This window comes from Octopus sinensis, linkage group LG7, assembly GCF_006345805.1.
Source record: "Octopus sinensis linkage group LG7, ASM634580v1, whole genome shotgun sequence".
Taxonomy (NCBI): Eukaryota; Metazoa; Mollusca; class Cephalopoda; order Octopoda; family Octopodidae; genus Octopus; species Octopus sinensis.
In genome coordinates, this window is record NC_043003.1 from 97,493,142 (window position 1) to 97,516,718 (window position 23,577).

The following is a 23,577-nucleotide window of genomic DNA, read 5'->3' on the forward strand; positions in this document are numbered from 1 at the left end:
GAAAATTCCCCTTCTTCAGTCGCCATGGTTTCATCTACTCTGCGTTTCGATGGTGAAGGCGAAGGTTATATATATATATATATATATATATTCCCAACACAAACCTGCAGAAAAAAAAGCCAGACAGAAGTCATATGCAGATGCAGTACAAGCTGCAGCGGTTGAGCAAGAGCATTTTTTAAGTGTGGCACAGGAAACAGTGCAATGGTTGTCATGGCTACAGACAAAGCTGAGCTATGTAGCCTTGCACACAAGACTGCAGAACAACAGCAAATACAAAATTGAGCACTTGAAGAATCTTTCTGCATGCATTGCACTTACAGAAACACACCTGTCTGCTGACATAAGTGTTGTGGAGATACACATACCAATGTATGCTATCTTCTGTACAGACAGAAGGAAAAGAAGTCACGGTGGATTGCAGTGTACATCCGCGAAGATGTCACACCATTAACCCTGTTATCGCACTCGAACTGTGACACACTCATAGTACATCTAAAGCAACTTGATATAGTGATATGCACACTATATCGCCCACCTGATGCCTCAAATCATGATGGAAAATTTGAGGAAAGCTTCAGTGCAATAAAGGAAGTACTAACATAATTGGATCAACGTACTACTATATTCCTGATGGGTGACTTCAACTTCCCCGACATCAGGTGGCCTGACGGCAATATAACTCCAGGAATGATGCACAAAGAGCGAAATCAAGCACCGACAATATTCTCAGACCACGACATGATAGAACTGACAATGTATGGTCCAGAATTAACTAAAGATAAACTCAGCACAGATGGCACTCAAACACTATCCAGCCTAAAGGCTGACTGGAAGTCACTTGAAAAGCAGGTTCTCCAGCAGGACTGATCTAAAAACCTCTCTATGCAAGACATAGATTTGAAACTTAATAAATTCATGTCAATAATGCGAGCCATATGCATTAAATATGTCCCAGAGAAAGGAGCTAATACACACAAAAACATCATTCCCAGAGACAGGAGAATACTCATGCAGCGGAGAATCATCATCATCATCATCATCATTTAGCGTCCGCTTTCCATGCTAGCATGGGTTGGACGGTTCAACAGGGTCTGGGAGGCCAGAAGGCTGCACCAGGCCCAGTCTGATCTGGCAATGCTTCTACAGCTGGATGCCCTTCCTAACGCCGGATAGAGATCTCAAATCATTTAAACACCTTAATGACAGTGTGAAATTCCACCTGGCAGAGCAACTCTTCAAGATAGAAATAAACTCAAAATCTCCCATGAAAAAGAAAGAGAAGAAAGAGAAACCTTGGCAGTTGAAAATATAAAAAGAAATCCTAAAGCTTTCTACACATTGGCAAAGGAATCTGCCTCAGTACGCTATAAGATAGGGCCACTATTTGGTAAAAACAGCTCTCTAACTGCAGACCCGGGGAAGATAAGTGAAGCACTAAATAAACAATTCCAAAGTGTTTTCACTTCTCCACTGGAAAATATGCAAATAAACAAGCCGAAGGAGTTTTTCAATGCAATGAATCTATTCAGAAAAGAGGCAGCCATCAATTATATCAACATAACAGAAGAGGATGTAATATCAGCCATTGACGAGATGAAATCAAACTCAGCGACAGGCCCTGATGGACTCCCAGCTGTTCTCTTAAAGACATGTAGAAAGGCTCTTTCTAAGCCATTGCAGATACTCTTTCAGAGTTTCCTTGCATGTGGTAAACTTCCCAACATGCTAAAAGAAGGTAAAATATGCCCTGTCCATAAAAGAGGGAGCAGAGCAGATGCTAAAAGCTACAGGCCCATCTCTCTGACCTTACGTGTTAGCAATACAATGGAATACATTGCCAGAAAAAGGCTGATCACATTCCTAAAAGAAAACAACCTTCTCACAAACATACAACATGGCTTCCGTCCAGGGAGGAGCTGCCTCTCACATTTGCTGCAGCACTTTGACTGGGTACTGAAGCAACACCTAAACCAGTCAGCTGTAGACGTGATAAACCTCGACTTTGCTAAGGCTTTCGACAAGGTTGATCATGGTAGGATATGTCACAAGCTGCGAAACCTTGGTACTAACGGGAAACTGGAAGAGTGGCCAAATGGTTTCTGAAGGGCAGGAGTCAGACAGTTGTAGCCAATGGTGCTCACTCTGAAGAGACACCAATTCTCAGCAGAGTCCCACAGGGAACTGTACCAGGGCCACTACTATTTGTGGTGGCCCTCTCAGACATGCCCTCCGTGGTACGGTCAGCCAATCTGACCAGTTATTCTGATGGCACAAAAGTATTGCAGGTAGTTAGGAACCCAGACGACATCATAGAACTGCAGAAAGACCTGAACGAAATCTACGAATGGGCTAACAAAAATAACAAGCAGTTCAGTGCTATGAAATTTCAGGTACTCCACTGTCAGTCCAACACCAGGCTAAAATCAGAATACACTGGACCAGAAGGTAATATGATCCCAGAGTTAGTGTCAGTGCATGACCTGGGAATTCACAGAGCAATGATGCAACATTCCATGTGCATATTACCAAGATGGCAACACTGTGCAGGTGAGTGGCTGGCTGGATTCTGAGGGTATTCAGAACCAGGAAAAGGGAAGCACTGTTACCCATATGGAAGACTTTCGTTCCCAGCCACTTGGACTACTGCTCCCATCTATGTTCCCCAGAGAGTGTGAAAGAAACTGTGGAACTCAAAGCAATCCAGTGCCAATACACAATGAAGATTGATTTGATGCAAAAGACGGGCTACCAGGAGAGGCTAAAGGAGCTGAATCTCTATTTGTGATATATATTTGGAAGATCTTGGAGGCTTCAGCTCCCAGTTTTGGAATTAACAGGGGAATGTGTGTGTATATATATATATATATATATATATATATATATATATACACATACATATACATTTACACAAGGTAGGATTGTTTATTATCCTTTAGTGGCCCATTTAGACAATTTGATATTTTTGCTCGTCGTCTCATTAGAATCTTCCTATCCCTGAGTATTATATTTTTCTGCTGGCTTGGCATTCTCTCTGGAGCAAACTTACTGCAGATGTCATGCATGATTGTCATAAAGTGTTGTAGCTTTTTGTTAATATCTTCTGTAGAGAGACTGGCAGACTAGTTATGTTCCATGACCGCTTTCTCGTTACCCTTCCAATCAGTTTTGTGAAAGTTCAGGTTGGAGAGAAGTTGGGTGCTTCTTGTAGCCTGCATGTCTTTAGTTTTCTGTAGACCATACATTATTAGTTCTATTAAGTTATGGTCCAAGAAAATCATCAGTGTCACCCCAACATTATGGATGAGCGCCATGTTGCTTGTGAAATAGAGGTCCAAGACATTTTTCCCCTTGTTGGGTGGAGCACTATTTGTTCATAAAGAGCATGTTAGTGACGTCAAGCAGAGATTCTGCATGCATCAATCAGGCCATGCAGTGACATACTTGAGAGAATGTGGCCCACAGGCCATTTGACGTAAAAGAGGTTGAAATCCCCTAAAAGAAGTATGTGCAAGCTGTCATCCAGGTTGGCTAATACTTCTTTCATTTCTTGGAGGCTCTCTTCAAGTGAATCCCCATGGTTTGGAGCATTTGGTGGGCGATACTTGGTACATATTATTAGTTCCATCTGTTTAATGTGTACTACCAGAGTGTCACAGACTGAGTTTGAGTGTGCCAGCAGGACCACAGGTGTGACTTCTTGCCAGATGTACATTGCCACTCCACCATGAGTCCTTTCTTTCCTGTCAGTTCGAAACACAACATACCCTGGTGTGTGTATCTCAGTATCTAATATGTCCACATTCAGATGTATTTCTGTTAGTGACACACATATTGCTTGATTACATGTCACTAAGTCGCTCAGGTACTGTGTTTTGCATTGTTGGGACGTTACAAGGCCCCTGATGTTCTGCAAGAATACTGTCAGTAGTAGCCGCTGGTCTGATATGTGCAGAGGTGTCAGGGGTGGCCACTCCGGATCCTTTGCTGTTTGAGGTGGTTATGGGTACTGGTACATGTTCCTGATACTGGATGTCTGTTGAAGCCAGGTCAGCTGCCTTACAATCTTCTGTGTGACCTCCAAAAAAAGCTTGTTGTTCAGCAGCCGCTATCGGCACACCAACAACAGTTTGTTTCCTCTTAGGTGCAGTGTGTGCACCGTCCATACACTTCCATGGTGGTGGGATTGTATCTTGTGATCTAGTGCTGTGTTGTTGGAAGCTGCTCTTCCTAGTCTTCATGTGAGTTAAACGAGCACTGTTCATATGGGATTTGGGATGAGCAAATCTGCAGCCTGTCCCAATGTCACCATGCCAGCAGGTAGCCTTTAAATAGAACTTGCAGACTGGTTTGGTTTCCTTTTTACCGGAGCCATAACCTTTGCAGGTTCTTTTTCGTTTTCCTTGTGAATCCACCATGGGCCCACATCTATTCTCAGCCTGCTGGCCCACTGGTGCCTTTGTTTTCGTTTGTTTCTCCTGCTTTACTTTGCTGCTGTTTTCCTCCTTCAACTTTGGCATTTTTCTTGGACTCACAGTTGTCCAGGGTATTGGTGTCACCTTTGTTTTGTTCCTTATCCTGACCCTTCTTGGATTCTATAAGGTAGCTAACTTCCTTTTCTTTTTTCACCATTTTGTACCTTCACTTCCACTTCAACTGTTTTCTCTAAAAAGTCCGAGTATGGTTATATTAAGGTATATGAATGAATGAACTCATTCTTTTCCCTCTCAGTTGAGCTATGGTTCAATGAAAACCAAAGCTCTTCAGGACCCCTGCAGTAAGAGTGTTTGGCGGCACTGCTTCTGCCAGATACCATATGAGGAGCATTGTTTTTATTTCCTCAACCTACCAGTTTCTTTGAATTCTGAAACTTATATCTTCTTCTATCTATCTTCTAATATATAAAATAGAGATGCGTGTGTATTCGCTTTTCACGTAAAAACAGCTTCACCAATTACTGCCATATTTGTGAAGCATGAATAATATGGCCTCGGACATATTATAGTGTCTGCATTTGATTTTTTTTTTTATTAAAAATATTGCTTTATAATTATGATTCACTTCTTTAAAAAGGTTTCTCAATGACAACATTCAGCATTGACGTTAAAACGGCGTGGTCTCTCACTCTCTATTTTAATTTTCGCTATTTGTAAACTGTTTTCAGATTCGTTTCCTACGTGGGTGTGAAGTAGAAAGATATCCTCCATTTTCCTAAAAGTTATGGGGGAAAAACATTGGATCTTGTGAATTCTCCAAAGGCATCTCTCCACACCTTTTAACATCCGTTGCGTTTTTTTTTTGTTTGTTTTTTTTTTTCGATTTTGTTTCCAGGTGATAACGTCAACCGAAATATTTACGAAGTTCACAACTTTAGATATTCAGTACAATATAGTTTTTAATGTGCTTTTATTTATACGATTTTTTTCATTCCATTGTTTCAGCCATTGTTTGCAATGTTCTATCACACACACACACTCACACACACACCAGGTTTGATTTCGTTCTGAACTCGCACACTTCATTAATTTCTGTAAAAAAAATTTTATTTATTCTCTTTTTGCACGCCGTTTCAGCTCTGTGTATTTATATCATTCACACGCGCACACATGTGTTTTTGTATGTACGTTTGTATACATTTATGCATGTATGTGTGTGTGAGTGAAGGGGTGTGTTGTCATGTATACGTACATGCATAAATACATATGCATATATCTTTTTTCTATGTGTGTGTGTGTGTGTGAGAGAGAGAGAGTGATGTCTAAGTGGCACTCTATGTATCTCTCATCATCATCATTGTTCGACCGTGGTCGACACAATGGAATTTACCATGGTACACTGGACTTCACGGTCCATCATAGCATTACGGAGGTCTCTCATTATGGAGCATCTCTCACACACGCACACATACATACAAAAAAGGTGTATGGACATATACATAACAACACACCCCTTTACTCTCTCTCTCTCTCTCTCTCACACACACACATACACGTCCATTTCATCTGATGATTGATACTGTATGTATATGTATATCTGTGTGTGTATGTACGCGTGCGTGCGGCGTTCCATAATCGCCAGAAAAAAAGCAGAGGAATTTACTCTCTTGATGCTCCTGGTGCCACAGGTAAAACATTTGTAACATTGCTTCTCTCCAAGGTAAGGCAACAAAAAAGAATTGCAGTTGCTTTACCAGTGTCTGGCTTTGCTGCCACCATTCTCCCAGGAGGACGAACAGCTCATTCTGCTTTTAAATTACCACTAAACCTGGTCACAAATGACAGTCCAATTTGTAGCATAAGCAAAGAGTCAGGTTCACCAGAAGTGTTGTGCCAATGCCACCTTATCGTTTGGGATGAATGCACCATGTCACATAGAAGCTCTTGGTAAAACCTTACAGGACATCAGAGGCAACAATAATCCAATTGGAGGAGTTACGTTAGTTTTATCACGAGACTTCAGACAGTCATTCCAAGACAAACAAGATCTGATGAAATAAAAGCATGCATTAAGTCTTCACACCTATGGAATAAAGTACTGAAATTCCCCTTCAATACTAATGTGCGACCTTTATTACATGGGGACCAAATATATATATGTTGATCGATTTTGAAAATCGAAATCGATCAACATCAATGGAGGTTGCAGCTGTGATACTAGTGCTGGTGACACGTAAGAGAACCATCCGAACGTGGCCGTTGCCAGTGCCGCCCCGACTGGCCTCGTGCCGGTGGCACGTAAAAAGCACCATCCGATTGTGATTGGCGTTAGGAAGGGCATCCAGCCGTAGAAACATTACCAGATCAGACTGGGCCTGGTGCAGCCTTCTGGCTTCCCAGACCCCAGTTGAACCGTCCAACCCATGCTAGCATGGAAAGCGGACGCTAAACAAAGATGATGATGATGATGATATGTATATATAATCTCATGCTACCTACATATATAAATATGTTTGGAAGAGGTTTTTACATCCTGAGACTCTTTAACTCATTTATTCAACTAAAAACACTTCATCTGATAAGAATTCACACACATTTAAATGGACTTTGCAAGATCTTTACTAAAACTGCAAATTCTTTCTCCTTCTCTGTTCATTTCAGCTGTTGTTTAGCTGTTGAACTGGCTAAAGTACGCGATACTGTTCTGATCATTTCCACTGATCCAGCACACAATATATCTGATGCTTTTAACCAAAAGTTCTCAAAGGTACCTAGTCAAGTACATGGGTTCCACAATCTTTATGCAATGGTAAGTTGTTTTTTTTTTCAAAATATTAAAACAACTGTTTTAATTCCAATTTAATATTCATGTCATTTTGTTGTTGTTTTTCCCCTACTGTCCCTTCTGTTCACCTTCTTGTACATTGAAGGTATGCCTTGACACCTTGTCATCACCATCTACATTTCTCTTTTTAGTTACTGCTACCCACCCTTATGTAATGTGAGACTATTCCATGTCTCCCTTCTATAGCAAGATACCTGTTTCTGTCCTTCTGTCATACCTCAGCCTCTCAACATCTGATATAAACCAGCTCCCTCCCTATTACACCCAAATTCAATCAAGGGAGCATTTTTTGTTGTTGTTGTTTGGCAAGTTACTTGTCAAACTCATTAGTACTGATACTACATAAAAGGTACCTAGTACACAAGGAAAGTGGTTGGCATTAGGGAGATTATCCAGATAGAGAAACCTTGCCAAAGCTGACTCTGGAACTCAACACAGTCTTTGTCAAACTGGTGAACATCATACCAGCATGAAAAATAGCATTAAATGATGATGCTGGGTAGGACCTAATTTGTTTTAGTTGGATTTTATTTTTATATTCTTCTCTATATTTAATCTGTTTTTGTTTTTACAGTTTGGGTTGGGAAATAAAATAATAAAGTGTTACATTGGTGTGCCTTGAATGTGTTTATTTTCATGCGTTTTTACTAGAGTAAGTTAGCTTGTTATAAGAACCTATGCATCTCTTAGCTCTGTTTATTGAATTTAAGCTCAGCACTGCAACCACTAACACAAAGCTCCAGCAAATGGTAGTTGTCAAGTGTTTATTGACAGTGAAATGTGTTTGGTAAGTTAGCACTAGTTATGAACTCTGAACTACTGACTTTCTGGCAGAAATAACAATGGTAAAGTCTTCCTTTTTTGTACGTCACAAATAAATAAAGTAGCCTTAACCATTAGCATTTAATCCAGCCATATCATTATTATAAACAGTTTCAAGCACATACACAGAACAACTCTTTGAAACATGGGTGCAGTGGTTAGTTAGTGGTGTGTTTGCTTTTTTTTTTTTTTACTGTTTTTGTACAGTAATCTCTATGTTTTCTCAAGGTTGTTCTCATATCCCATCTTGATGCTTTCTCCTTGAGTTTTATGCAATGCCTCTAGATTGTAACGATTACTACATACATATGTACATACATATAGGCATAGGTGTGGTTGTGTGGTAAGTAGCTTGTTTACCAACCACATGTTTCCGGGTTCAGTCCCACTGCGTGGCACTTTGGGCAAGTGTCTTCTACTATAGCCTCGGGCCAACCAAAGCCTTGTGAGTGGATTTGGTAGACGGAAACTGAAAGAAGCCCGTCGTATATATGTACGTGTGTCTGCGTTTGTCCCCCAAGCATCGCTTGACAACCGATGCTGGTGTGTTTACGTCCCCGTAACTTAGCGGTTCGGCAAAAGAGACCGATAGAATAAGTACTTGGCTTACAAAGAATAAGTCCTGGGGTCGATTTGCTCGACTAAAGGCGGTGCTCCAGCATGGCCACAGTCACATGACTGAAACAAGTAAAAAGTAAAAAAAAAAAGTAAAAAGTAAAGTAACATACAAACAAACAAAACGAGCTAAGAGAAATAACTCAGGGTGGTCAGGAGCGTGTATTTGAATAACACAAATACAGATATATTAAATACTATACAACATAAATTCTAGATTTTTTTTATATTATCTCTCCATCTAGATGATGTATCTTAATTACCAAATGGCAATGAAGACTAGCAACAGCTATTGAGCAAGAAATATGTGTCCGCAATTGTCTTCTTATCTGTAGACCTGTCCTTTTCCTTAATGTCACATCAGTTCTAGGAGAATTTTCGATTCTGTAGATTATCTCCCCTTTCTCAAGCAAGGCTAGTCTTGTAATTAAAACACATTCCCTAGAGGCAGATATGACTTCGATAAATCAAGAATTTATGTTGTATGGTATTTGATATACCTATTTTTTGGATATACATGTGTGTGTGTATAGATATACATATATATTGGGTCATTTTGTCTAATAGCCCTGTCAACCACATTGTTCCACCACCACGTTACCTTGGGTCGAGATGGGACTTTGCTCCATCCACAGATCTGGTCAGTGGCTCTCAGCAGATTGTCCCGTAGAAACCTCCAGTTGTCTTCCACATTATGTGATGCTATATCCCCTTCTATTTCATTGAAGGCTTCGAGTAGTACGTCTCTAAATCTCTGTCCATTTGCAGGACCATTAAGCTTCCAGACCCTTGTAGGTACTAGGTGAGAGGTGGGTTTCCTGAAGTTGGTATTGCAAACCATAAGATCATTTGCATCGCAGAACTCCAGCAGCCTGGTTCCCTCCTCATTGCGAGAACCAAAACCGTAGCCTCCATGTATGCCATGCCATCCAACATGTCCATTGAAATCACCAGCCACAAAGAGAAGGTCCCTGTCAACGAAGTAGTCTGCAATAGGGTGTCATAGAATCGGTCTTTCTGTCCTTCCGGTAGCCCCGGTTGAGGGTCATAGGCTGAGATAATTGTAGCTGACCTATGGTGAAGCACTAATCTAATCTTAAGTACTCTGTCACATACTCTGACTACCTCGATTACCTTATCAACCCATTTCTCCACAAGAAGTATACTCACGTCCCCGACCCCGTCAGTGTTCCCTGCCTAGAAAATCTTGTACCTGTGTTCTTTGCCTGTGAGGAACTTAGCGGAACCTCCTCTCCACCTTACTTCTTGGATGCAGCACAAATCCACACGTCTCCGTTCAAGCAGCTCAACAATCTCACCAGACCTACCTTTCAATGTGCCAACTCTGAAGGTGTGGGAGGTGTGGGCCTGTGAGACCCTAGGATGAGAGACAGCAGTGTATCTGAAAAGAAAGCTTGCATTTGGCAGATTTCATAAAGAAACACTAGACTACAACCTACATACACTACACAGTTTTTTGCACTATATGATCAAATAAACCCTACATAGGGGTGTGGATGGGAGTGTTCGCGAGGGTGGGGTACACAAGTAAGACAAAGCTAGTAACTTCCGGTTTTGGTGGAGGGGGTGGGAGGGCGGGTGTGCCGCGAAACAAGAGCATCGTCTTCTGCACTTGTAAGCGGGAGAATGAAATAACGAAATGATAACCTTGAATAAAAGAGGAATAAAAATGCATGATCTTAAGGAAGCTATCGGTACTATGTTTACATGATAGAGAAATAGATAATAGAGAACGAATGGGAAGGGGTTAGGGTTACGATCTATGCATAAACAGGAATGGACGAGGCTGTGAAAGTCAAAATTGCTTAACTGCTCATTTTCTGAAATCCGTGTTTTATCAGCAGAGGAAATGAAAATCAAGTAGAGGAAAAAAAAACAGAGCATACGCTAGTTTATATAGAGTTAGGGATTAGGAGGGGACTGTTGGTGCATTAGGTGGTAAATCGAAGAGGGAGGGAGGGACAAACACGAGGAAGAAGAATATTCGTAGGGGATTCTCTGTAACAATAATTAATGAAACAGCAAATGCTGAAATCATGAGATAGAGTTGAAAGCTTTTGTGATTTGGGGAAAACAATTTAATTTAATGAAACAGCAGTGGTAAATTGAAAGAGAGAGACAGTGAGGCAGGTGTGTGTCTGTTTGTCCCCCCCACCATTGCTTGACAACCGATGTTGGTGTGTTTACATCCCTGTAACTCAGCAGTTTGGCAAAAGAGACTGATAGAATAAGTACTAGGCTTACAAAGAATAAGTCCTGGGGTCAGTTTGTTTGACTAAAGACAATGCTCCAGCATGGCTGCTGTCAAATGACTGAAACAAATAAAAGAATATATATATATATATTTTTTTTTTTTTTTTTTTCTTTCAATAGTCGGTTCTTTTGGTCAAACTATCGTATCTCCAGCTGCTTCAGATGCCAAGGTATCAAAAATTGTCAAAATGTAGTACAACGGTTTTGCAATAGAATGGTGAAACTATTTGTTTCGTTTTCTGAAAAAGCAACGTTTTTGACTTACACTTTTGCATAATAGCAATGATATATATATATATATATATATTATGAAATAATGTTTTTCTGTCTTAGCAAAAAATAAAATAAAAATGTAATCTTTTGGGTTGTTTTGCTTTTCAGGAAATTGATCCTAACCTTGGATTATCTGAACTCCCTGAGGAATATTTTGAAGAAGGTAAAATGAAAATAAATTCTTCTGTAAATGTGCATGTTTGTATATGTATCTGGTATGAGACAGCACACGCACATACACACCACACACACACACACACAACATAAATTTTCTATTCAGTATGAACTTGAAAAGCCTTTGAATGTTTTACTAATAGTTGATGACTCTCATTAGATACAACTTATTTTCATAATTAAGTTTAAATCTCCTCTTCTCTCTCTCTCATCATCATCATCATCTTCCACTGGAAAAGAAAGAATATCCTTGAAGAATTCATAGATTTGAATGGGGAGTTATTCCCTTTTCTTTTCTGAATGTGATATAAACTTAGACAGAGGCATGGCTGTGTGGTTAAGACATTTGTTTCCGAGGCAAGTAGTTTCAGGTTCAGTCCCACTGCATAGCATCTTGGCCAAGTGTCTTCTACTTCAGTTCCAGGCTGACCAAACGTTGTAATTAGATTTGGTAGATGGAAACAGAAAGAAACCTTTGGATATGTATCATTATCCTCATCATCAGCATCCTTATTTTAATGTCCAGTTTTCCATGCTCAGACAGGATGGATGGAATTCGTTACCTAACCTTATCTGTTTTCATGCAAGGTAATATTTCCGCATGACCAGACATGTTTTCACAGAAGATTGGAAATACAGGACTCTACTTGTATGATAGCAACATTCATTAACAACTATCATGTGATGTCAAGATAGTAAGACACACATATTCATGCATGTATGTATATATAAATATATATATATATATATGTATATACTAGCTGAGGTACCCGGTAATACCCAGGAGCGGGGTTATTCCCAGTACCCATTACAATGCCTAATTTCTCTCAGACGAAAAATGAAATCAAAACATAGGAGAGATAATAGAAGGCATAAGCAAATTCATTCACGAAACAATAATACAAATAAATACGTGTGGAATCGGAAAATGACAATTGTTTGGTCAGATGAGTGGAAAGCTGCAAATATATAATCAATGGAAACATCAAGAAGAGAATTGTGAAGGAGTGCTATGAAAAAAAGGAACATAAACATTACAAAAGTAAACGAAAAAATTACTTAGAGGAAAGAGATTTTATTATTATTAATTATTATATCATCGTTTAGTGTCTGTTTTCCATGCTAGCATGGGTTGGACGGTTCAAGTGGGGTCTGGGAAGCAAGAAGGCTGCACCAGGCCCAGTCTGATTTGGCAATGTTTCTACGGCTGGATGCCCTTCCTAATGCCAACCACTCCGAGAGTGTAGTGGGTGCTTTTTACAAAAACGGCTGGAGTGCAGAGGCAATAACATGGCAGTCATAAGAGTCGTAAGATGCTATGGGGAGGTAAAACAAAGCATACAAAAATGATAACCTTCGTTATTTTGGGAAAATTCTCTTGCAACTTGAGAGAAAATTTTAATTGCACATGCACTTAATTTGACAACTGTGTTTCATGGGTATAGTTCCACTGATCGTGAGAATCACATATCAATTGCAATGGTTAGAACTGACAATTTTAAATGCAGGTGTTAAGAAAATACATGTTACATGTTTTAGCATACAATGCTGCAACATTTAGAATCGATAGTTTTAAGTGCAGGTGTTAAAATACCTGTTATAGCAACCTGAGAATGCTGAAATAATTGATGAACATATTTTAACTCCACAACAATTTAGGCCAAATTTTGTTAATCAGTTAAACAAAAATCATTGTGTGCTTTGCTTGAGTGGCCTAGGTAAAAATTTATTTGTCTCAACCCATCTTTAGCACATATTCCATCTTTGTATAAAATTTCAAGAAAATCTGTTGAAAACTTAAAAAGTTATGGCAGAAAATAACATTCATATGAAAATTTGCATTGAAATGTCCTATTGATTTTTGAAAAATCAACGCTGATTAAAAATTACTGATTTTTTTTGAAATTCCAAGTGCATAAGTAACCGCATGTGCATAAGCCCCACACACGGGTCAAGTTTCATCAAGATTGGTTGGATAGTCCCGGAGGGGTTAAAGCAACAAATTCACAAACACACACATACAGCCACAGACAAACAGAAATTGTCATTTATATATATATATATATATATATATAGAGAGAGAGAGAGAGAGATTAATCAATGAAGTTCCAACATAATCTAATTTTCACATTTTATTATTTACAATTTTTACAATATTATAATAATAGAATATTGTATATTTATTGTATTGTGATAAAACTAGTACTTTCATGTGTTGAGCAATCATCAGGTTTTCAGTTGTGAAACACAACTGTCACTACATGGAAGTATTAGTTTTACCACAATAAATATATAATATTCTATTATTATGATATTGCGAAATTGCAAAGAAAACTGTAAATAATAAAACATGAAAATCAGATTGTTGGAATTTCAGTGTATAAATCACAAACAAGAATGGAGAAAATTATATCTTTAATTGAAGTGCATCAGTAAAATGCTATGCAAATTGATATGTATTGCTTGCAGTTATGTTCAGAATATGAACAGCATGCAAAAGATAGATCATTAGTAAAATTAAAACTAAGACACTGCACTGAATTTAAGAGATTTCCCTCAAAATGCTTGTGTTTTTCACCACAGCAAATGACTCAGAAAGTATTTACTTGTGCATTTAGAAATATCCTAATTCAATCTAAACAGCAATCTTTCATATTTTATTTCCTTTGATCATATTGTTTTTAATTATTGTGTATTTTATTGTACTTTTTTTATTTATTTCTTTATTTCTCTGCCAATATTTGTATGTGTATGTGTGTGTGCATATATATATATATATATATATATATATATATATTGCTCTGCATTTAAATTGGTGTAATGGTTGCATTGTTCAATTAAATGGAGTTGCGTGAAACGATCGTACTGCATTACCTCTCGATATCCTTGTTGCTTATTTTGATATATATATATATATATGTATGTATGTATGTATATGTGTGTGTGTGTGTGTATATATATATATATATATATATATATATATATATGTATGTATAGATAGATAGATGTACCATTACAATTTATTACATATCCTTCTATATATTGTGTGCCTCTTTCCCTCCCCTCGTATTGTAAATGTATTTTCAAAGTCTGTATTTTCTTTTTTTTTATGTCCCTTAGTGAAAGTTTCTTAATATATGTATCTCTTCAAACCCTTATGGCCAATAAAGAAAAGATCATTATTATTATTGTTATTATTATTATTATTATATTATTATTATTATTATTATATTATTATTCCCTTCAAGCTGACATGATGAGTATGGGTAAGACAATGATGCAGGAGCTACTTGGTGCATTCCCTGGCATTGATGAAGCAATGAGTTTTGCTGAAGTTATCAAGTAAGGGTTTTTCTCTTTTCATTATTTCCTTTACTTCTCTCTCTCTCTCTCTCTTCCTTGCTTGTCTTCTCTTCCCCTTCCTCCTCCTCCTCTCTTTTCAGGTATCTGACATTTTCTAATTTTCTTTTTAATGTGGACTTGTTTTTTTGTTTTTTTTAAAGATTTCTCTCTTTATTATACAGGATATTTGAGTTAAATTTGATAGTTTACATTAAAAGGAAAAGAAAACTCAACATTCCATACAAAAATAAAAGTGTTTTTTTTTAAATCAAGAAATACCAAATGTGGCCGTTGCCAGCGCCACCTCGACTGGCCTCGTGCTGGTGGCACGTAAAAAGCACCATCCGATTGTGGCGGTTGCCAGCCTCGCCTGGCCCCCGTGATGGTGGCACGTAAAAAGCACCATCCGATCATGGCCGTTTGCCAGCCTCATCTGGCATGTTAAAAGCACCCGCTACACTCACGGAGTGGTTGGCGTTAGGAAGGGCATCCAGCCGTAGAAACATTGCCAGATCAGACTGGGCCTGGTGCAGCCTTCTGGCTTCCCAGACCCCAGTTGAACCGTCCAACCCATGCTAGCATGGAAAGCGGATGCTAAACGAAGATGATGATGATGATGATTACATCTGGGAAATAACAGTAATAAGATATCTTACTTTACTCTCTTCTACTTTCTCTTTTGAAAACAATATGCTTGGTTTTTCTGCCATATAGCTAAATTGCCAAATCATATCTCATCATTGCTGTGAAGTCTGCTACCATCATTTAACGTTCATATTCCATGCAGGCATGAGTTGGCTGGTTTGACAGGGATCTGCGGCAAGCTGGCAGAAACGTTAGCACACCGGGCGAAATGCTTAGCGGTATTTCGTCAGCCGTTACGTTCTGAGTTCAAATTCTGCCGAGGTCAACTTTGCCTTTCAATCTTTCGGGGTTGATGAATTAAGTACCAGTTACGCCCTGGGGTCAATGTAATCAACTTAATCCCTTTGTCTGTCCTTGTTTGTCCCCTCTACGTTTAGCACCTTGTGGGCAATAAAGAAATAAGAGATCTGATAGGGCCAAGGACTGCATTGTGCTTCAGTGTCTGTTTTGGCATAGTTTCTTACTGCTGGATGCCCTTCCTAAAGCCAGTCATTTTACAGTGATGATTTGGTACTTTTTCCATGCCACCAGTGCTAGTGAGGTTGCTATGCAGCTTACAAGACTACACACTCCATGAGGGCAGCTTTATGCTTGAAGATTAGGGGTAAAAGTATGAGTAAAGGGGCTAGAGCAGAACAGACTTCTTAGTGTAGAGGAACTACACGGCAACTCACATTTAGAAGAGAGGGTGGGAGTGATCAAGTGGGGATGGAAAGTAAATATCAGGGTGCACTTTCAAGGTTTAAGATGGATAGAGATGAACGTGAAGAAGAATCAGACATGTGGGTTGGTGGATGGAGGTTGCATGAGAGTATGAGGTGAATGGAAGATAGGGGAATGGGTGAGGTGGAGGAAGGTAGACAACCACTGTAAAAGTTGGGTGGGGTCGAAACTCATGTTGTGACTAGTGGATAACTAATAATGCAAGAGTTAAGGGAGGAATAGCAAAGTAGAAGATGATTTGTTTGAATGTTTTAAATACCTATTTCTTTACTACCCACAAGGGGCTAAACACAGAGAGGACAGACAAACGGATTAAGTCGATTATATCGACCCCAGTGTGTAAGTGGTATTTAATTTATCGACCCTGAAAGGGATGAAAGGCAAAGTCGACCTCGGTGGAATTTGAACTCAGAACGTAACGGCAGACGAAATACGGCTACGCATTTCACCCGGCATGCTAATGATTCTGCCAGATCGCCAAATGTTTTAAATACCAGTCATACATTGGAGTCAATTCATTCAACTATGCTCCTTCTCCATGGATACCTTAGCCTTGTGTCAGTGTAAAAGAAAAAACAACAAAAATATTCAGTATGTACTCCACTTATTTCTTTTGCAATTTTTATTTAGAGTTTGCTTCTCTCTGTTTGCAGGTTAGTTAAAGGAATGAACTTTTCATGTGTTGTCTTTGATACAGCGCCTACAGGACACACTTTGCGCCTTCTCTCTTTCCCTAGTGTAGTTGAGAAAGGACTTGGAAAACTACTACGAATTCGCAGTCATTTTAGCCCATTTTTTTCTCAGGTAAACTGAATTTTTCTCTGTGTGTATGTTTATATGGGTCAGAGACAAATGAGCAATATGGTCACTAGGGTAAAGCTGTCAAATAAAGTGTATCTTGGACTGGAAAAGAATTGGGATTATCTTGGTTGAATGCCTTGCTGGTTTAATTGAGTAGAACTAAACTGGGTTTGTTGTTTCTATTTCACAAAACTGGAGTGAAATAGAAACTACAATTATGTATCTCTCAATGATTAAACTTCAGCTCCTCCAGTCATTTTGATTGTTAATTGGCCAAACTAGTTGTCACCCAATTTTCAGTTGCCCATTTACAACCACATTGTGTGTGTTGTGGGGAACAGGAGGGCTGGCAACAGTAAGGGCACCTGGCCATAGGAAATCTGACTCAACAGATTTTTAACGTGACTTGTATGTATGTATGTACAATGGCTGCAACTCAGTTTTGAATAATGTTATTGCTTGTTTGTTCTCTTAAACAAGAGTAGCATGGATGTGATTTTTCAGTCCTGCTAGGAACTTAAACTCTTTTGCACAGATGTTTTAACAATGGGCACCTCTTGAAGAAGGTGTTATAAAACTGTCTTGGTGAAATTTTATCACATATCAGTTGGCCTCTTGATACATTCTTTTCCACACTCCCTTCAAGTAGAAATGCTATTTAATTCATTGTCAGCAACTTACCTGTGTGTGTGTGTGTGTGGTTGGGGGCTTCTCTGATTACCTCTAAGAGCTACACTACTTAGATGGCATACCCACACTTATTACATGTTAAAATTGGTCTGTGTGCCCACATACTCAGGCAAATTCACATGAAGACTCTTACAAACATCTCTCTGAAACTGTTCATGCTTTATGTGATTTCATTTAGATTCTCTCCTCCCATCGTGCACTACTTTCTTCCATGATGAACAATCTAGAGTGAGGTTTTCCCATCCATTTTTCAAGTTTTTCACTTTGATAGTGTATTCTTAATGCAGTCCTTACACCTTGATTTCGGTTTGTGCACTGTTCTTTAAAACCTGGGCTAACTCACTATATAACAGTTGCTTAGGTATCCAATCATTGTCCAGCTTGACGACATGACCTCTCCATCTTAATCATAGCTGGAATACTTGAGACTCTATTCTTGGTAGACTGACTAAGTTTGAAGACTTGAACAGCACTTACATACATCTGCCATCAGATATGGCAGAGATCCCGTTATTGAAATTAGTCCAGTCTTTTCATATGTCTCATAAGTAACTCAGATCTCACCTGCATATAGCAATGAAGACAAAACACTTGGTGTTGCTAATAACGAGTTGCATGGTCAGGCCACTGGCAACTAAGCCAGCAGCCCTAGCAAGACAAGGACGGTGGATTTTGTTGGACACCCTGAAGGAGGAAAAACAAAACCTGTCAAAGGGCAGATGAATCCAGTAGAGTCTGTGGCCATCCAATATATATATATATATATATATATATATTATATACATACTTACAAGAATTTTAAAAGGATCTGTATTCACCATGACAATGCTTGACTACATATATCTTTGGCAACAAATCCAGGCAATCAGTAACCTGGTCTGTTCAGTTGTTCCCCTCCAACTGTTCACCAATTTGTTCCAAAGTTCTTATCTCAACGTAAAATTTACGAAGTGAATGTCATTCATCTGACAAATGTCATCTGACAAACATCAAGCAAGATGACGTGAATCAGCCAAGTTTTACCTGCTAGAAATAGCAACCCAAATGCTTTTAAATCTAATCCCAATGCTGGATGTTCAAGATCCAAATGAAGGGCAGATTTTTCAATCCTGGGATCATCCTAATTCCAAAAAGGTATAATATGCCTATGTAGAGCAAATGAAGATGGACAGAATTTCACTTTTATTATTATATATGAGCAACGAATGGAGATAATCTGTTAAAACTTTGTAAAACTATCAATAAATGGAACACAAATAAGGGAACAAAACCTGAAACCACATGGGTTGCCAAAATTAGGTGTCAACTAAATACTGAGTTTGATTAAGTCGATTGTGTTAATGTAAATGGGGAAACTTACTATAAGACCCTAATATCATCATTATTGAACAACTTAGAACAGTCTGTTGTTATCATTACTGAGAAAGTTATTTCCTTTTCTTTCTCTCCAAATTTTGTGTTCTGCAATTCATATTGATCCACCTATTTCAGGTTGCAAGTCTGTTAGGTATGCAAGATTTGAATGCTGAAGAAATGACCAAGAGATTAGATGATATGCTGGAGACTATACGGAATGTGAATATTCAGTTCAAGAATCCGGTGAGTTTGGTTTGCTGCATTATTTATTTTTGTTGCCATTGTCTTGTAGTATTTTGCTGTGTCTCTTCATCTTCTTAATTCAAATGCTGTTGAAATAGACCTTACCATTCAATCATGCTGCTGGTTAGTCTCTCTGTTAAGGGTAGACTCTCACTTTCACGTGCATTCTTCCCATTCAGCAGCCTCTAAACGTTGAACTTTTCATGCTTCTTTCTTTCCATTGCCAGTGAGTGCAAAAGCGCTACTATCATGCCATATATGACTCTCCCTAAAAACATCTCAATTCTTTGTAGCACTGTGATATTTTTGTCCCCCTGACCTTCATGCCATAGATGTGCAAACTTCTTTCTTTCTGCCTCTCACCTTGCTAAGCATATTGTCTAACATCTGGCTTCTCTTCTATCTGTTTGATATTTTTCTTTACCACCTTCTTTTTTCCAGTCTGCTCAGACCTGTTTCTTATTTTTTTACAGCCCTATGTACAATGCTCTTCTACACCAAATCACTTCCTGTGTAGTTGAGCCCTTGCTCCAATCACAGAACTGGTCTGTGGCTTTCAGCAGATTGTCCCATAGAAACTTCCAATTTTTTCTCTATATTGTAAATCTCTTTGTGCCCTTCTCTCGCTTCAGATGTTTCAAGTAGTACTTCCCTCAACTTTTGTCTGTTCAATGGCTCTTTTAGCTCCCACATCTCTTTCTCTCCAAGCTGACTTAACCCTTTCGATACCAACCTGACTGAAACCGTCTCTGGTTCTGTAGTACCAATGTCTTGTTTTCAAAAGTTCTGAATTGAAATCTTCCACCAAACCTTAGTCACAATTTATGTTCTTAACACTAGCTTAATGATAACTAAGTTATTTTACATAATTCTTTGTTATATTTAAAATTAATTTAAAGAAACACAGAGCATCTCAACAGAAATATGGTAACAAAAGGGTTAAGCCTCTAGATTTCATTTCATTTAGCGTCCGCTTTCCATGCTAGTATGGGTTGGACGATTTATCTAGCTTTAATTCCGAAATCAGTAATCATTAACCTCTGTTGATTGGTACATTCTTCCCTGGGGAAAGATTTAGCATTCACAGCTGTCTGTCTGTCCACTTATCTGGTGAGAATGATGCCTATCTTGCTTCTATGTTCACATGATTGTTAGGTAATTAGGTGGTTGACAGATTTCCTGGAGTTAATGTTGTAAATGTTTAGATCGTCCTAAATGACTCTGGCTATTTAGAAACCGATAACAACTGAAGAGTGTAAATGAGGTGTAAAAAACATACATACCGTAAATCCTCGAGTATAATCCGCACTTTTTTCCCAAAATTTAAAGGTCAAAATCCCTAGTGCATACTATATACAAGGTTAAAAATGAAAATCATTTTCTAAGCAATGTTCGAGTCTCTATTTGCTATCCGGCAATGTTTATTCAGATGCATTTTGTGATGTCGGGCGCGAAAATACCTTAAATCATCCATAACTTGCAGTAAGCAACATTTATTAAATGTTATTACTGTTATTTCTTTATTTTCTGCAAACAAAATGCACAAAAAAGCCACACATTTGTATTATGTTATATAGCCCTCCTTGACTCAAGTTAGAGAAGGGGTGCGTTTTATACACAAGGTTTAGGTTTCTCAGAGGTACAGCCCCCTAAAAATCCCCTGCGTATTATACTCAAGAGCAGACTATACTCGAGGATTTACGGTATGTACAGGGAACTGAATCTGAAGAGATGCAGTAGAGTGTAGAAGCAAAAGTTTCAAATTGGTATTACATTGAGCCATAGATACTGATTCTAAATCTACTACAATTACTTTCATCAGTCTCAGGTCACCTAGTTTAATAGGTAAAAGCATCAAATTATTCCAAGACTGTCTTTACATGAGACTGGTATTCTATTTCAACAGATTTACTCCTCACATTCTTAATGATATCTAACCAGAGCTAAGTATCTGCTCTTAACTCTTTAGCATTTAAAGTAGCAATATCTGGCCAAAATATTCTGTTTTATGTTCAAATCAGCTGGATCTCACCTCTCACAGCTACGCTACATTGTTATTCTAAAAATAAGCAATCACATTGTCAAAATCTTAGAGCAACAAAGCAATGCATGATTAATTCAAAACAATGTGAATAAATAAGTATCACATTTGACAGAAAAGTCTGAATGCGAAAGGATTAAGAATCCCTTGGCTCTATCAGACATATTATACATTGGAAAATAGCTGGTAATCCTTGATAGTCATGTGACCACCACCAAAGAATTCATCTTGAAGTATGTCAAGGGGCATACATTAATACATGTGTTAGTTTCTGAAAATATCTCATGTGATTATTATTGACATGTGACAACTAATTGCAAATTGGTCTTGAATGTCATATTGTATAAATCCTTAAATCCTTAAAATGTTTTAGCCCGAAGGCCACGGCCATGCTGGGGCACTTTTATATTATGGCTGGGGAAGGGCAGCAAGCTGGCAGAAACATCAGCACTTCAGACAAAATACTTATCAGCATTATGTTCTCAGTTCAAATGCCTTCAAGGTTAGCTTTGCTTTTCGTCCTTTTGGGATCGATAAAATAAGTATGAGTAGAGCATCGGGGTCAATGTAATCTGCCCATCCCCTGAAAATTGCTTGCCAAAAATTAGAAAGTAGATGCTATGGTTAGGGAAGCCTCATTAAGTTCAGTTTGCATTGATATTTCACATCAGGATCAGCTTGTAATATCTTCCACCCCAGACAGAATTCACTGTATGTATGAGTCAACTCTTGTTCAATGATTCCTCCTTGTTGTCCTCATTATCATCGTAGTTTGCATTTTCTGTTTCAGGATCAAACAACATTTGTGTGTGTGTGTATTGCTGAGTTCCTGTCTCTGTATGAAACAGAGCGATTGGTTCAGGAGCTAACACGTTATGGCATCGACACTCATAACGTAGTGGTCAACCAGCTACTATTTGTGTCGAAAGGTGAGGAGGCGTGTAAGATGTGCAGATCCCGTCACAAAATACAGTCCAAATACATCGATCAAGTAAGTGGAATTTTATTTTCATTATGATTTTTCCCCGTGCTATTCTCTATTTGCTTTTAAAAGGGTGTGTTTAGTACAGCTACAATATCAACTCTGCAGGCATTGATGGCCCAGGACCTGTGATAATTCACACTAATTTACAAACAGGAACTTCAAATTCCTGAAGCTGCCACAACTAGTTTACTGGTACCTTTACATTAATGAACTTGTATTAATTATGCTAATGAAGGCGGCAAGCTGGCAGAATCATCAGCACACTGGACAAAAAATTTAATGGGATTTCGCCCGTTTTTACATTCTGAGTTCAAATTCCGCTGAGGTTGACTTTGCTTCATCATTTTGGGATCAATAAATTAAGTACCAGTGAAACACTGGGGTCAGTGTAATTGACTAGTCCCCTTCCTGCAAATTTCAGGCCTTGTGACTTTAGTAGAAAGGATTATTTACAGTAATGTACAGGTACCTGTATTTCATTTAATTATCTAAGTAGATTTAATGTTTGTTTAATTCAGAGTGTGTTGACCAAGGTGCCCACTCCTACTTTGGAAAAAATCACTAATTGGGAAAGGCTTTGGAACAAAAGGTTCTGGAAAATCAATGTTGTACACATAAATACTTCTCATTTCTTTGACACATTTGAAACTTCTCATCATCATCACTATCAATTTCCCTCTCTTTCCAAGTTTTCTCCTTAAATATATATGTGTGAGTGTGCATTTTTATGTTCGGTTATAATAAAAAAAATTACATTAATCTGATGGATTATTCTATACTTTTGTAGAGTACAAATTTATTATTCTTAAACACAAATACTATTAACAGTGACTTCAAAGTTTTGGCCAGTTAAGCCTGCAATGCATTGAAGTTACTCTTGGCTTTATACAGTCTCTGTTGTGGATTTGTTTGAGTGGAGTGGTAATTAGGTTTTTAGGATGAGTTGTTATGAAGAGGTGTTTTGAAGAAATTTTTATTGTTTAAATTTGGGGTTATGTTATTGTTTAGAATTTATTCATGCATGTAGAATGTTGTAAACAAATATATAAGTGTGTCCCTCTTGCTAGGTCAGCACAAGATGTGACAGTATTTTTTGTTGTTTTTGGTTTTATTGGATTTCATCCAATAAAGGTCAAAGGTGCAAAATCCAATATTTAAGCTTAGTAATTGTGTTTTTTTTTTTCACAAAGATGGTGTGCTCTAGCTGCTTAGCAGCATTTTGTCTGTCTTAAAGTTCAAATTCCACCAACATCAACTTTGTTTTATCTTTTTGGGGTCAATAAAATAAGCACCAGTCAAGTACTGGAGACTG

The 23,577-nt window shown here is 38.3% G+C and overlaps 1 protein-coding gene and 1 long non-coding RNA gene across 2 annotated transcripts in view; one reads left to right on the forward strand and one right to left on the reverse strand.

Moving 5' to 3' along the window:
* The window catches only part of LOC115214053 (ATPase ASNA1 homolog), a 32,475-nt gene that overhangs the window by 5,188 nt on the left and 3,710 nt on the right, over nt 1-23,577 (forward strand). The window contains exons 2-7 of the mRNA XM_029783094.2: nt 7,098-7,245; nt 11,374-11,428; nt 14,688-14,781; nt 16,803-16,953; nt 19,132-19,239; nt 22,071-22,271. Of these exons, the coding sequence (XP_029638954.1) occupies nt 7,098-7,245; nt 11,374-11,428; nt 14,688-14,781; nt 16,803-16,953; nt 19,132-19,239; nt 22,071-22,271 (757 nt within the window). The remainder of the gene's footprint in view (nt 1-7,097; nt 7,246-11,373; nt 11,429-14,687; nt 14,782-16,802; nt 16,954-19,131; nt 19,240-22,070; nt 22,272-23,577) is intronic.
* Nucleotides 397-23,086, reverse strand: LOC118764343. Its single transcript, XR_005000158.1, has 3 exons — nt 23,077-23,086; nt 22,462-22,476; nt 397-575 (listed from the first exon to the last, which is right to left on the reverse strand). It is a non-coding gene; the product is annotated as an uncharacterized LOC118764343 (long non-coding RNA).